Genomic DNA, 14,298 nt, shown 5'->3' on the forward strand with positions numbered 1-14,298 from the left:
TGTGTGCTGCTGATTAGTGTACATCCCTGTTACAAATTACTTTTGTTTAGGAAAACCCCCCTTTTCAGCAGGGCCCTCTTCACCTGTTGTTTCTGTAAGTCTGCCTTTTACGACTTGTCATGTCCTGTTTACCCATTGTACAGCGCTGCAGAATATGATGGTGCTATATAAAACAATACATAACACCTAACCCCCCCTCCACTCCCTTATTGAGGCCACATGAATTGCTGAAGCAGAATTATGCACGTGAAACACGCTGTCCTATTGAAATGCAAACTACAATAGGCTAGTACGACACAGTAAAAGTTGCTGTGCATTTGGTTTTTGGAGATCAACTGCAACTTGCAAACTAGCCATATACCATTTATAGCTACACACCCTTGTTATCTGTTACTGCCCAAAAGCACATATTTACTAAAGGTTGGTTTATTCACTTATCAAGGAATATTGTCAGCAATATGGAAAAACCGCATACATCTAAGATAATACTTTGCGTGGATTTGTAAATGGAAGCATGTGAACCACATGTTTATTAATTGTCTCCGTCAAATTTTATTTGTATTCTCTAGTACTTTATGTTAAGCAAATAACCCTCAGTAAATTTGTCATTAAAAAATACATACTTTTCCCCCATTTCTTGCAAGTTCGAGAAATGTTGTTTCTCGCTCTCAATGTGTGCGCTCAGCCAGCAGGGGGAGCAATCTGAGATCCCAGCAGGATTAATACGGACCCTGCAGGGTCTCTTCTGTCCTCTAGAGTGGTTCTGGCGGTAGTCAGCAATGACGCCTACCAGAAGGGAATGTCTGGGCATTCATATTATAACACCGTTATACCTGTGACGAGGAACATGCTAAGGGAAATCTTGCCTCATCTTTTATGAATTTACCTGTACATGCAAAGGGGTTAACCCTTCCTATGCGCTACCTAAATATTGCCCATCATTATTTATATGTAAGACTTTCATTTACAATAGTCTCTACAAATGTACGCATTATAGCCATAAAAAGGTTTATGTGAACCCTTTTTCTTTTTCATCTTCTCTTCCTTTTTCTTATTACATCTCACTCGATTGCTGAACCACACTTACATCCTAAACTTTACCACAGTACACACACCATAACTTTCGGTACAAACCCTTTCTTATTTTCTCTAACGATATTGCATCACCTCAAATGCTCTTTCTCATTTTGAGGGCAGATCATTGTGACATTTGCCAATCACGCTAGGCGGGCATAAAGCAAACATCTAATCCACCCTGAACCATCAATTTAAGGCTAGGTTTCCACTTGGGTTTTTGTCCTGCGTTTTTTTCTTGATGAAAAACGCCAAGAAAACTGCCACTGCGTTTTGGCGTTTTTTCTGGCGTTTTAGCCTTTCTGTGGAAATTGCTTTTTTGACCTTAGGCAGTTTTTCCAGCCTTTACAAGTTAGACTTTTCACCCGGCTAAAAGGGATTAGGATAAATGGCGAGTATCTGCCCACTCCTGATGTCATGTCCTTGGTAGAGTTCTACTTAAACGCCCCGGCGGACCCTTTTGTCTCTTTTCTGTGGTTTGTAAGGCATGCTTTATTCCGAATGTCAGCTCCTCTAGGAAGATTGGCCCCCAATGATGGTGCAAATTGTTTGCTGTTGCTTTTGGCACGCAGGATCCAGTTGGTTTGTTTGTAATGGCATGTTTGTTAAAAATGGTGTAAAATTCAATATGAGCTTTGTTTTGTGTGAAACTGTTTGTTTCCAGCCTATTTCTCGTAGGACACACAGATACTGGGTCCGTCCTCTGCATTGTAACTGTGGGAAAAAAACACCATAAAAAACGCCAAGGCAATAAACCCACATGGCTTTTTCATGGCGTTTTTCTCTCCCATAGACTTCTATTGGAGAAAAACACCAAGATTTCCTTGCAAAAAACGCCAGAGTGTCAACATGCTGCGATTCTGAAAAACTGCCACAGAGCCCAAAAAAGCAGAAAAACGCCAAAGAGGACTGAAAAAACGCCAAACAGAAAAACGCCAAGTGGATATGGCATTGTGCGATTTCCTATTGAAGAACAGCTAACATCTGGCTGCAGCGTTTTTTCACAAAAAATACGCCGTATGGCTGAATTGGCGTTTTTATGGGCGTTTTTAGCAAAAAAAAAAACCAAGTGGAAACCTAGCCTAATACCTGCCCAGCACCCCCAACAATTCCCACAGTGACACGCCTTTTTATGTGAGGTTTTTATAGCGGTTCAGCACCATTCGTTATTGAAATGGTTAAATTGTCCCTGCTATGCAGTATTTTAACTGAATTGTTTCCACTGTTTCCTGCAGTGCATGGAATTTCTTTAGATATGTGTAAAGACTTCTAAACAAGGGATATAGGAGATAGAGCAATGACCAGCTTGGGATCTGACATTTCAGTGCTATGAAGGGCTCTAACAGATACCAAACATCCGGATGCCCTTACAATACAAAGTGAAAATCAAACAGAAAAATCCAGAATATAAAGTTACTCCGCAGTGCAGTTATGTTCCTGCAGTGATATACCATCTGGACTATTGCAACTCCCTACTAACCGGCCCCCACCCCCCCAGCCAATATGAGCACTGCTGCCAGACCAAGTTTCCTTTCCCACCGCTCTTTATCTGCTCCCCTTCTATGCCAGTTGCTCTATTGGCTCTTCATACTCTCCAAAATTAAATTCAAACATACCCTGAACTATAGCGCCTTTAAAAGCTCTGTAACCCCTTTATCTCTAATATCCAATTAAAATGCTACTATTCGCCCTCTTCGATCCTCCTGTGACCTGCGCCTCTCTTCTACCGTTATTACCGCTTTCCACTTGTTTATTCAGGTTTTCACACATGCTGCACCACTTCTCTGGAATTTTCTACCCCATTTTGTATACTTTCTCCCTCTTGCTCACTTAAAACCCACATATTCCAAGAAGTACACAACCCACGACCAGCATGTTTTGTCAGTATACTGACATAAATCACCTGAAAAAAATCTTCCGAAATAACCACATCAAATGATTAGCAATTTGGGAGAGATGTAGTTCATGCCTGAGAAATTGGATTGCTTAAAGCAAACAGTTTGTTATACCGGTGCCTGAAAAATAAGCACTAAGTGCCCTCTAGAGGTGTTTCGTATACAGTTCATATGCCGTTATTGTTGTATGTTGTTACAGTTACTATAATTGTATTGTTAAACAAAGATTGTAAGGTATAGCCAATAAACCTGGAGATGCCAGGTGAGTTAAACATTTCAACCTACCGATTTTACTTATGAATTAACAGCCGGCCTGAGTGTCTTCTGCAAGAATAACGCATTGTTAATGTGGAGAGATTTCTTGGACGTTGCTTCAATTGGCAAGCCCTTCGTGCAAGAAATGTTCACTGAGGCTGCAAACTTGTTAAATGGATATGACGCTACTGTATTCAGATTTTGTAGTGACGAAAAGATCATTTCTCTATAAAGGTCTATTTTGTCTTCTTCACATTGGTCTCATGTCCCATCTGTGGAGATGCTGAAAGGATTGCTGCTGGCACGAGTGCCTCCTTTAGGCTGCTGCTTTTTGTTGACTGTGATGACATGTGGAGGACTGCTGTCAAACTGCAAACAACTGGGATTACACCTAGAAACCCTAAGAGAGGTTTGGGATGGTGAGTTGCATACAGCCGTATAACATCCTTATCTTTAATTCATTTAAGGGCAATTTAGTGTACAGGGGACATCGTCAATACCAGGAATCGTGAAATTTCTTGCATCTGTAGCAGCCAGCCAACAAAACGCAGGAACTGCCGTAATACTGCTTTAGGGTCACCTGATGTCACGTCATGTGACCTCCTTTATGGTCAGACGTTCAGCTCATCTCCTGCATGGCAATTAACTTCTCCGCACCCCCCCCTCTATGCATTTTCGAAAGGGCCAAATTCAAATGCTATGAGCTATATGCATTAAAAGGACAGCCTTTATTATATAAACTATTCCCAGAAGATTATCGTGACCAAAGTGTACAACTTTTTTTTATTTTTTATTCAGTTTGCGCTATGAGATGTGTCTACTCCATATGATCACATTTTGCTAGAGAGAGCAGAATCTCCTACTGTGTTACTGGTCATTAGACTAAGCTTATGAAAGAAGACGGTGTGGAGCTACCGCAAACTAGTACAATTATAGAATGTGCCTTCCCTCTCTGTATAAATTGTATTTATTTTGTTTGTTAACACATCACAAAACATATTACTAAAAGTTTTATCTTTACATACAAAACATCTTCCATACTATGAATGTATTTCACTGTATACATATGCTACACTGTATACATATGCTACACTGTATAGTGCTATTAAAGTGTTTATTTTTTTTTATATTAGGCCATCGTCTGCTCACCCATGTGTTGTGTGCACCTGATATCATTCTCTTGCTCATCTCCCTGCTTCTCCTCCTCATTATTTGTGGCGAGCTGGAGGAATGTCTGGGCACCCTGTATTACTTACAACTTTCTTGCCTGTACACTGTGGGCTGTGCTGCCCTCTATCTCCTATTTTCCTGGCTCTTGCCTTCTTCTATTGCCCCTGCCTCTGGCTACGTGGGCTCCCAGTTGGCTATACTGACGGCAGAACGCCCAACACTGCAACGACGACTGGGCAGAAGGATGATGATGTTACTACCCTGGTGCGTCTTGGTTACTATATTTATCCTGTGCCCACAATCTTCCCTGCTTCTCCATGTGTGTGGGGTCATTGCTGGTCTGGTGTGTATCCTTCTATTTCAAAAATAAGTGAAGTGTGAATGTGAATGAAGAAGTACAAAATCATGCTATGAAATGTAGTGTATCTAATGTATAAATATTGATTGAGGTTTTGTGTGCCAAAATATAACAAATAAATCATTATTTTTATTTATTGATTTATGTAGTGCCATGATATTCTACGGTGCTGGGTAAACAAGACATAACAAGTATTGCAAAACATAAGAATTGTGTTATAATATAGTTACATAAGAGGTAAAGTGCTGCTTTTAGACATAATTAACTGCCGTGTCCTAAGTGGCAGAATTGCGTCCTTATGTATAAAGGCCAGGTATTCTACATTAAGGCCACAGGCAAAATTTTACTTACTGTAACCATCATGCTTTTAATATTTTTATACATAACTACAATTTTCTGCAATATTCCCAAGTGACATTTTATTATTTAGTCCAGCAAGCACACACGCGGTAGCGGGCAGTAATGGTCAGAAATTCAGCAGGAGCAGGTGGGATTAAAAAAAACAGTCCCGCACAGGGCTCTAATGTACAGTGTGTATTTGGGGAGTGGATTACTCTTTTTTTTTTTGCACGGTCAGCGTTTTCCTTACATTTTCTTACAGTCCGCTCAGCATCGCTCTCATGTCTTCAGAAGTCAGAGTCATGGAGAGTGACACTGGACAGAATCCAAATATTTCAAAGTCTTGCATTATTGCCCCTTGCACATTTCATACCTTCAAGGAATAAAGGGTCAGTGAACCCTGATAGAGATGAAGAGAGGGCAGAAGAGAGGTGCGTATTATTAAACTCACCTTCGAGAACATCATGTAAATAGCATTTCCAATCTAATTCAATAATTCACGAAAGTATTCACATCCTTAAAAATGTTCATACATTGCTGCAACCTTCATGTTGCTTACAAATTAGACTCGGGCTCTGGTGAACAGTAATTATTGTGTAGGTTGGGTGCTTCAGAACCACTCTCGAACTGAAGGTCCTGTCTGTGACAGTTTAATGTAACTTTGTGTTTCAAAACTTGTGACATTGCTGGTTAAGGGGAATTCTAATGCAAACTCTCCATTCAAAGTCTGTGGAAGATAGTAAAAGAAAATGCTTGTTAAATATGTGTTTCTCTCAGACTCTTGTCTTTTAGAGATGTGCACCAATCTGTCCTCCTTACGGATGAGCAGCTGGCAGAAGTGTTTATCCCAGATGCCCTCCTTGCCAGATTCACAGAGTCTCCTGTTTCCATTCCATTTGGAGATCCAGAGGCACTGGAAAATGAAATGCTAAAGGCTGGGATCCAAGCATCTCTGAGGGAATATAAGCAACAAGAAAGAATAAAGGAACCAACTCTACACAAGTCTAGTGTTTCAGCACTCAGGTAAGCAAGTGCTAACAATAAAGGAGGGCGTATTGCAAAAAATATATATAGAAAATGTGGCTAAATTGGAATTGGTAAGAAACATAAGATTGTATTGATTGTATTGTAAAAAGTTCTGTAGTTCTTATCTTTGTATTATTGTGGAATCTTACACCACATATATATGTGTTTACAAAAAAAGGGTAACTTACAACATAGCGTATGTGAATTTTTCTATACCACAATAAATTATTACGTGGAAAACAGGAAAGCTGTAGGAAGAGCCTCCGGCATAGTTGTGATGTGGCGCAGGAAGCAAGTCCTCAACAAGGCAGAGCCTCTGCACATCTCTCTCTTCCCCAATTGGAGAAACAGGGAAGAGGGTTGCGTGGAGGCTCTGCCAATTTGAGGACTTGCTTTCTGCTCCCCAGAAGAAGAAAGCATTTAGTGCTGCGGAAAAGGAAGACAGGGAGGTGAAATCGGTCAGCAGAGAACGTAGGGAGACGCTGAATATGAGAGAGCGTCCCAACCAGCCAAATGTCTTTTATGATACCTGCTGAGCATCATAGGTAGTTCTCAGCAAGAGTATACAATGAAAGCTATGCTGCACAACTATTTGACTGGCTCATTTTTTAGTTCCACCATCAATGTCTGGCTAAGTATATAGTAATTGAAGTTATGGTGTACCACCGTCAATATGAGGCTCAGTATATAGTGATGGAAGTTATGCTGTACCACCATCTGTGTCTGACTCAGAATATAGTGATGGGAGTTATGCTGCACCACTGTCAGGGTCAGTATATTTGATGGGAGTTATACTGTGCAACTATCAGACTTAGTATATGATTATGGGAGTTATGCTGTACCATCATCAGTATCTGGCTTAATATATCATGATGGGAGTTATACAGTACAACCATCAGTGTCTGGCTCAATATATACTAATATATCAGGTTCACTATGTGCTTATGCTCACTATGAGCTGCACTGTATCATATCCATGTCTGGCTCACTATACGTTGATGAGGGTTATGCTGTGACACATGCATGTGCATAATGGGGATTATAGTACACAACCTCTAGAGTGGTTACTTTACTGCCCCTTTGTCCCTTATGTCCCATGAAGCTCATGAGAAGCACTTGCTCAGGCCCTGAAAACCACAAAATGTGAATACATTTGCTTTTCTATAATTTTTTTATAATTCTCTGCAGTTTTAATACACTATATGGACAAAAGTATTGGGACACCTGACCATTAAACCAATGGGGACTTTTATAACATCACATTTTTAATACATAGACATTAATATGTAGTTGGTCCCCCTTTTCACAGCTTGCACTATTCTGGGAAGGCTTTCCACAAGATTTTGTGAGTGTGTCTGTTTTTTTTGCCCATTCATCCAGTAGAGCATTTGTGAGGTCAGGCACTGATGTTGGACGTGAAAGCCTGGCCACAATCTCCGCTCTATTTCATCCCAAAGGTATTGGATGGGGTTGAGGTCAGGCCTCTGTGCGGGTCAGTCAAGTTCTTCCACACCAAACTAATCCAACCATGTGTTTATGGACCTTGTTTTGTGTACTAGGGCAAAGTCATGCTGTTGGAAGCATAGCATTGTCCAAAATGTCTCGGTTTGCTGGAGGAGACATACCAGAATGCTCTACTGGGTGAATGGACAAAAATTCCCATAGAAATGGCCCAAAATATTCTGGAAAACCTTCCCAGAAGAGTGGAAGCTGTTATAGCTGCAAAGGAGGGACAAACTACATATTAATGTCTATCTATTTAGAGTGCAATGTCATAATAAAAGTCCCTGATGGTGTAATGATCAGGTGTCCCAATACTTTTGTCCATGTAGTGTATCATCATTTTCCCTGTTATTTATTTATCTAGTTTCCTAAAAAAAAACAAAAAAACTGTGAAAATGTAGTGGTGGAGGGGAATTTTGTTCTTGCTTTGGGGGCAAAAGAAGCAGCTACGGCTCTGTGAAACAGTGCATTAAACGATACAGATAGGCAAGGTATAATGCATTAGAAGAAAATGTGCCATACAGTGCCTCAAACGTTCTATAAATCAGTAACTAGAAATGTGTGTGTAAGATCACGTGGGTCATTTACTTATTTTATTGCAAAGACCTAAAAAAGTGCTGTACTTCAAGAAAGAGAAAAATAATAACACAATCCCATAAATTATTATGAGCATAAGAGTGCCATAAAGATTACAGATACACAAAAATATGGTTCTTTAGAAAAAAAATTATCTTCCCTGAGGGTATAATAATAATAAAAAAATGCCACAGCTTCCGAGTGAACTCTGTGTACCTATTTTTCATACACCAATCCCCATAGATTGTTACACACAATACAGAGCGTTAAGGAATACAAATACACATAAATTGCATGCTTGTTTTAAAAAGTGTCTTTTCTGTGAACATTGTCTATAAATCAATATCTATAAATTACTAGGCCAGAATATAAAACTTTGTTCCAAATTGACTAAGTTTACACCAAAATCATTTGGATCATCCGCTTGTATTATCATAGAGTCCTAAGATTATGTGCAGGAGGAAAAAAAGGGAAAAAATATCTTCCATGTGAACATATTATGTAAATACCTATAAATGAATAATCAAGGTACAGTGCTTTAAATCGAAATTCTCTAGCATTAATCAAAATCATCAGTCATCCGCATTGTGTCATTACAAAGGTCTAAAAAGCGCTATGCGAAAATGACTTTTCCCTTTCAATTAGGCCTCTTTTCTAAACCTTATTAAATTAAGCCAGTCATTTGAGTCAATCATTGAACCAAAAGGCTCTATCTTATCTTCATGACTATGAGCCTCGTATGAGGTCCCCATTTGTATCTGATGTTTCCTCAGGAAGTTAGTGACCGGAAAAGGGACTTTCTCTTCGCCCTAGTGCGGTAAGACAAGTCTGTAAATAGTTTTCTATCCGCATAGGTTCCATCCTTAATACTTGATTCTCTGAATGCTTTAAGAATATCTCAGAATTTATGAATGACTTTTTCAGGCAGAGCTTTGGATTTTGTAGCCCTGTGAGCTTTCTAAAAAAAATTAGTTATAAAATCAGTAACAACACCTAGTTCTTTAAGGTAATCTCTGAGGACCCCCAGCCCCCAAATTCATTTGTTATATTTCCTCTGGAATAAATCTAATCCTCACATTATTGCATCTTGATCTATCTTCAGTTTCAATAATCTTCAGATCTAATTCCTCTAATTTACTTTTTTTCCCCCCTTTGTAGGCATCTCTTTGAGTAGCAAGCTCTGGGTAATTTGCTCCAGTTAACATAACTTCATATAAGGTTACAGGTTGATGTTCGCTATCCTGTGAATTTTCCTTATTCTCTGCAACCTTTTCATTAATATCCATCTTCTTAGGCGTAGAAATCTCTGTCTGTGTCTCATCAATCCGAGCTTTTGTGATGTAAGCTCCATATTAATGCCCATGGTTTTGGAATGGGATGTCCAACAAGATCTTATAGATGTGTTGGTCAGGTGCCAACTGATTTTGGTCAAATAAATTAATATAGACATAACCTGGGTGCTTCTTCTAGCCAAATGAAACATATGAAGGAATAAAGTGGGCACACCAGAAATATCTTAATAGTGACAATTGTAATGAAACTTGATCTTTCATTACCTCTTGGGGACTCTTATCAAGATCTCCAGTGGCGGAGCTGAAACATTGTTTAGTACTATTGATGCTCTAGATCAGGGGTGGGCAATTAATTTTCCCATGGGGCCACATGAGAAATTGGAATGGTTTTAGAGGGCCAGACCTCTACAAACTACAAACTCCGAAGCCTTGTCCATTTTGTTAACTTATGTGCTGTTTAATAAAGTTATTCAAGCCTACGTCATTGGTAGAGGTGCTTGAATAAGTAAGGCCTGAATAACTATTAGCACAGCACAGAAGTGAACAAAATGAACAAGGCTTCGGAGTGCATACCGTATTTTTCGCTCTATAAGACGCACCTGCTGATAAGACGCACCTAGATTTTAGAGGAGAAAAAAAAGGAAAAAATATTTTGAGCTAAAAAATGGGCTAAAATATTTATTACAATAACTGAATAAGCTATGAACACAGTAAGACACACGCAGTAAGACACACACAGACACAGTAAGACACACACAGACACAGTAAGACACACACAGACACAGTGAGACACACACAGACACAGTAAGACACACACAGACACAGTAAGACACACACAGACACAGTGAGACACACACAGACACAGTAAGATACACACAGACACAGTAAGACACACAGACACAGTAAGACACACACAGACACAGTGAGACACACACAGACACAGTGAGACACACACAGACACAGTGAGACACACACAGACACAGTAAGACACACACAGACACAGTAAGACACACACAGACACAGTGAGACACACACAGACACAGTAAGACACACACAGACACAGTAAGACACACACAGACACAGTAAGATACACACACACACAGTAAGACACACACACAAACACAGTAAGACACACACACAGTAAGACCTCCCTCCCTAACCCCCCTTCTCAGTATCTCCCCTCTAACTCCCTAACCCCCCCTTCTCAGTATCTCCCCTCTAACTCCCTAACCCCCCCTTCTCAGGATCTCCCCCCCCGCCCCGGTCACTTACCTTAAACTCCTGTGTTGGAAGCGTGAGGCGTTTGTCTCGGGTGCCGGCGCTTCACTGCTGATCGCCGGCGTCTGACGTCATATGCCGGCGCCCAGCGTAAAGCGCCGGCACCCGAGACAAACGCTTCCAACACAGGAGTTTAAGGTAAGTGACCGGGGCGGGGGGGGACACCGGACTCATTGGTGAGTCACCAGGACACTCTTTGCGGGCCGGTCCGAGCTATTCAGCGGGCCGGATGTGGCCCGCGGGCCGTGCTTTGCCCAGGTCTGCTCTAGATCATCTCTTCTTTTGTGAAGTCATATCAGTATATATCAAATATATGTTGTATTAAGAAGTATTGCTTTAATGGAATTGAACTGGACAAGTGGTAGGCAAAATAAGGCAGCATGCCCCTCTCCTGTTGGGAGAAAAAAATTGACCCAGACAAGCAGGGCTTTGAGTCTGGGTCAAAGCGGGACAGTTCCGAGTTATGGATTATCCGTGAAAGAACTCTCCTCTTTCATAACATTTGGGGCACTAATGTTTTATCCACTGCTGTTTATCCATTTCTTATTTTCAGATCCTCTTTTTCTTTCCGTACTTTGTCATAATCTGCTTGGGCTGTGTTTTAACGTCTAGGTATACGAAACAAATGCCTAGGTATAGGCAATTACACTTTGATAGAAATACATGACATTTCATTTGTTGGCATGGGAGGAACTGCCATATGGAGTGGTACTGTCTATTTAGCCACGGTTCAGTAAATGTTTTACACCTAGACGGCCTGACATTTTACATTGCTAACTTTCAAAGGCCTTTGAAATAGAGAACACTGTTATTACTGAGATGCTGATATTTATTCTTTCATTTGGAGGTGCTAGAATATATACAGTTGCCGTCTCCATTCTCCAGCCACTAGTAGCTTGAGAGTTGCCTGTTGGAGACCTGAGTTAAAAGTACTATTTATGTGTATCTTCTTCGTTTCGATGGCATCTCCAGAAAACTGTATTTGGAGAGGGCCACTTAGGAGATCATATATAAAAATAATAGTACACCCCTTTATTTGCACACCTAGATAAAGTTGTTAGGTTCCACAAATTACATTAACCGGATGTAAAAAAATCTGAACAGCCTTGCACAACCTTCTCATACAGAGTGGGTAATAGGTGGATAGACTGTAGAGCAGACCTGGGCAAAGCACGGCCCGCGGGCCACATCCGGCCCGCTGAATAGCTCGGACCGGCCCGCAAAGAGTGTCCTGGTGACTCACCAATGAGTCCGGTGTCCCCCCCCCGCCCCGGTCACTTACCTTAAACTCCTGTGTTGGAAGCGTTTGTCTCGGGTGCCGGCGCTTTACGCTGGGCGCCGGCATATGACGTCAGACGCCGGCGATCAGCAGTGAAGCGCCGGCACCCGAGACAAACGCCTCACGCTTCCAACACAGGAGTTTAAGGTAAGTGACCGGGGCGGGGGGGGGGAGATCCTGAGAAGGGGGGGTTAGGGAGTTAGAGGGGAGATACTGAGAAGGGGGGGTTAGGGAGTTAGAGGGGAGATACTGAGAAGGGGGGTTAGGGAGGGAGGTCTTACTGTGTGTGTGTGTCTTACTGTGTTTGTGTGTGTGTGTCTTACTGTGTGTGTGTGTATCTTACTGTGTCTGTGTGTGTCTCACTGTGTCTGTGTGTGTCTTACTGTGTCTGTGTGTGTCTCACTGTGTCTGTGTGTGTCTGTGTGTGTCTTACTGTGTCTGTGTGTGTCTTACTGTGTCTGTGTGTGTCTTACTGTGTCTGTGTGTGTCTCACTGTGTCTGTGTGTATCTTACTGTGTCTGTGTGTGTCTCACTGTGTCTGTGTGTGTCTTACTGTGTCTGTGTGTGTCTCACTGTGTCTGTGTGTGTCTTACTGTCTGTGTGTGTCTTACTGTGTCTGTGTGTGTCTTACTGCGTGTGTCTTACTGTGTTCATAGCTTATTCAGTTATTGTAATAAATATTTTAGCCCATTTTTTAGCTCAAAATATTTTTTCCTTTTTTTTCTCCTCTAAAATCTAGGTGCGTCTTATCAGCAGGTGCGTCTTATAGAGCGAAAAATACGGTATGCACTCCGAAGCCTTGTTCATTTTGTTCACTTCTGTGCTGTGCTAATAGTTATTCAGGCCTTACTTATTCAAGCACCTCTACCAATGACGTAGGCTTGAATAACTTTATTAAACAGCACATAAGTTAACAAAATGGACAAGGCTTCGGAGTTTGTAGTTTGTAGAGGTCTGGCCCTCTAAAACCATTCCAATTTCTCATGTGGCCCCATGGGAAAATTAATTGCCCACCCCTGCTGTAGAGGGAAGAAGCATTGCTGTCCCTTGCCAGTACTTTTTCCCAGGAGCACCCTTCCACTCACAGTACATGCACACCATCAACCTATGACTTACTCTGCCTGTGCAGTGGGAGAGGGCAGCAGAAATACCCCTCCATTCAAGGGACGGCAAGCATTGTGTGACAAGAAGAGGGAAGGGCAGCAGCTATCTTGTTGGAGGCAAATCTGTATCTCTCACTCGGACCAGCTTAATTTCTAATCACATTTAACAACACCTACCCTCATTTCCTTTCTTATGATTCCAGGCTCCAGCAGCTTGAACAGATGGGATTCCCTACAGGACCTGCGGTGGTAGCATTAGCAGCTACTGGGAAGGTGGACAGAGCGGTGTCCCTGCTTGTGGAGGGACAGGTTGGCGAAGACATTAATGTGACCAGTGAAAGATAAGGAGTACTATAACCAAGGAAAATATGTGCAAACGCTTCACATAGCCTCACTGTGCTATCATATCTTCATATCCAAGAAGATATGCCAAAAGAGTCAATAGATATCTTTGCTATCACGATGTTGGTGGAGTAACATTTAGCCTCTTCGGGTGTTTACTAAACTTTGTATCTGATAAACCTTAGTGTCTCCAATCCACCAAAATCACTTTCAGGACTGACTTGATATACACAGTTTCCACCTATGAAACATAACAAAACAACCTGGATTTCAATTTAAAAAATCATTTTATTTATACAATGTGCTCCCCTTCCATGGAGGATTAAAATAATAAAACGTGTAAAGAACATATAACAAAGTACGTATCTTCTTATAATAACCATGACAACCGATCTATCATTATCATGTTGTGGCATTCACATAGCAGCACCCCCTTGTGCTGGCAACTCTTGCTGCCATTTTAAGTGCTAACATAAAGGCCAATGTGTCTTCTTAGAGAAAGGAACCATTAAAAGTATGGGGCCAACAAGTACTGTATGGATGCCCACTAAAAATAAATATGGTCTGAGTTGAATGTAATATTGCAGCACTGTACTATAATACGTATTAGCATTGCCTTCAATGAATGTAGGAATGGAATATGCAAATTGTGTTTTATCTCAGTGCTAAAAGGAAACAGGCGACATTAATAATACAACAAAAATGTATAACCCACTTTTCTGCAAGAGCAATCTTGTAATATGTTCCATGGAAATGTTGCTGCATAAGTATTAATCTATTCCAAGAAACCATCTTCCAATTGTTGCAT

The 14,298-nt window shown here is 41.1% G+C and overlaps 1 protein-coding gene across 1 annotated transcript; it reads left to right on the plus strand.

Annotated features, from left to right (window-relative positions):
• Positions 1-3,504: 3,504 nt before the first annotated feature.
• RHBDD3 (rhomboid domain containing 3) lies at positions 3,505-13,493 on the plus strand. Its single transcript, XM_089489418.1, has 4 exons — positions 3,505-3,643; positions 4,358-4,737; positions 5,921-6,114; positions 13,352-13,493. The coding sequence occupies exons 1-4, from the start codon at positions 3,505-3,507 to the stop codon at positions 13,491-13,493; spliced, it is 855 nt and encodes a 284-aa protein (XP_089345544.1).
• Positions 13,494-14,298: the final 805 nt, after the last annotated feature.

Source organism: Sceloporus occidentalis, unplaced genomic scaffold, assembly GCF_023333645.1.
Source record: "Sceloporus occidentalis isolate IW3139 unplaced genomic scaffold, rSceOcc1.0.p SCAF_40, whole genome shotgun sequence".
Taxonomy (NCBI): Eukaryota; Metazoa; Chordata; class Lepidosauria; order Squamata; family Phrynosomatidae; genus Sceloporus; species Sceloporus occidentalis.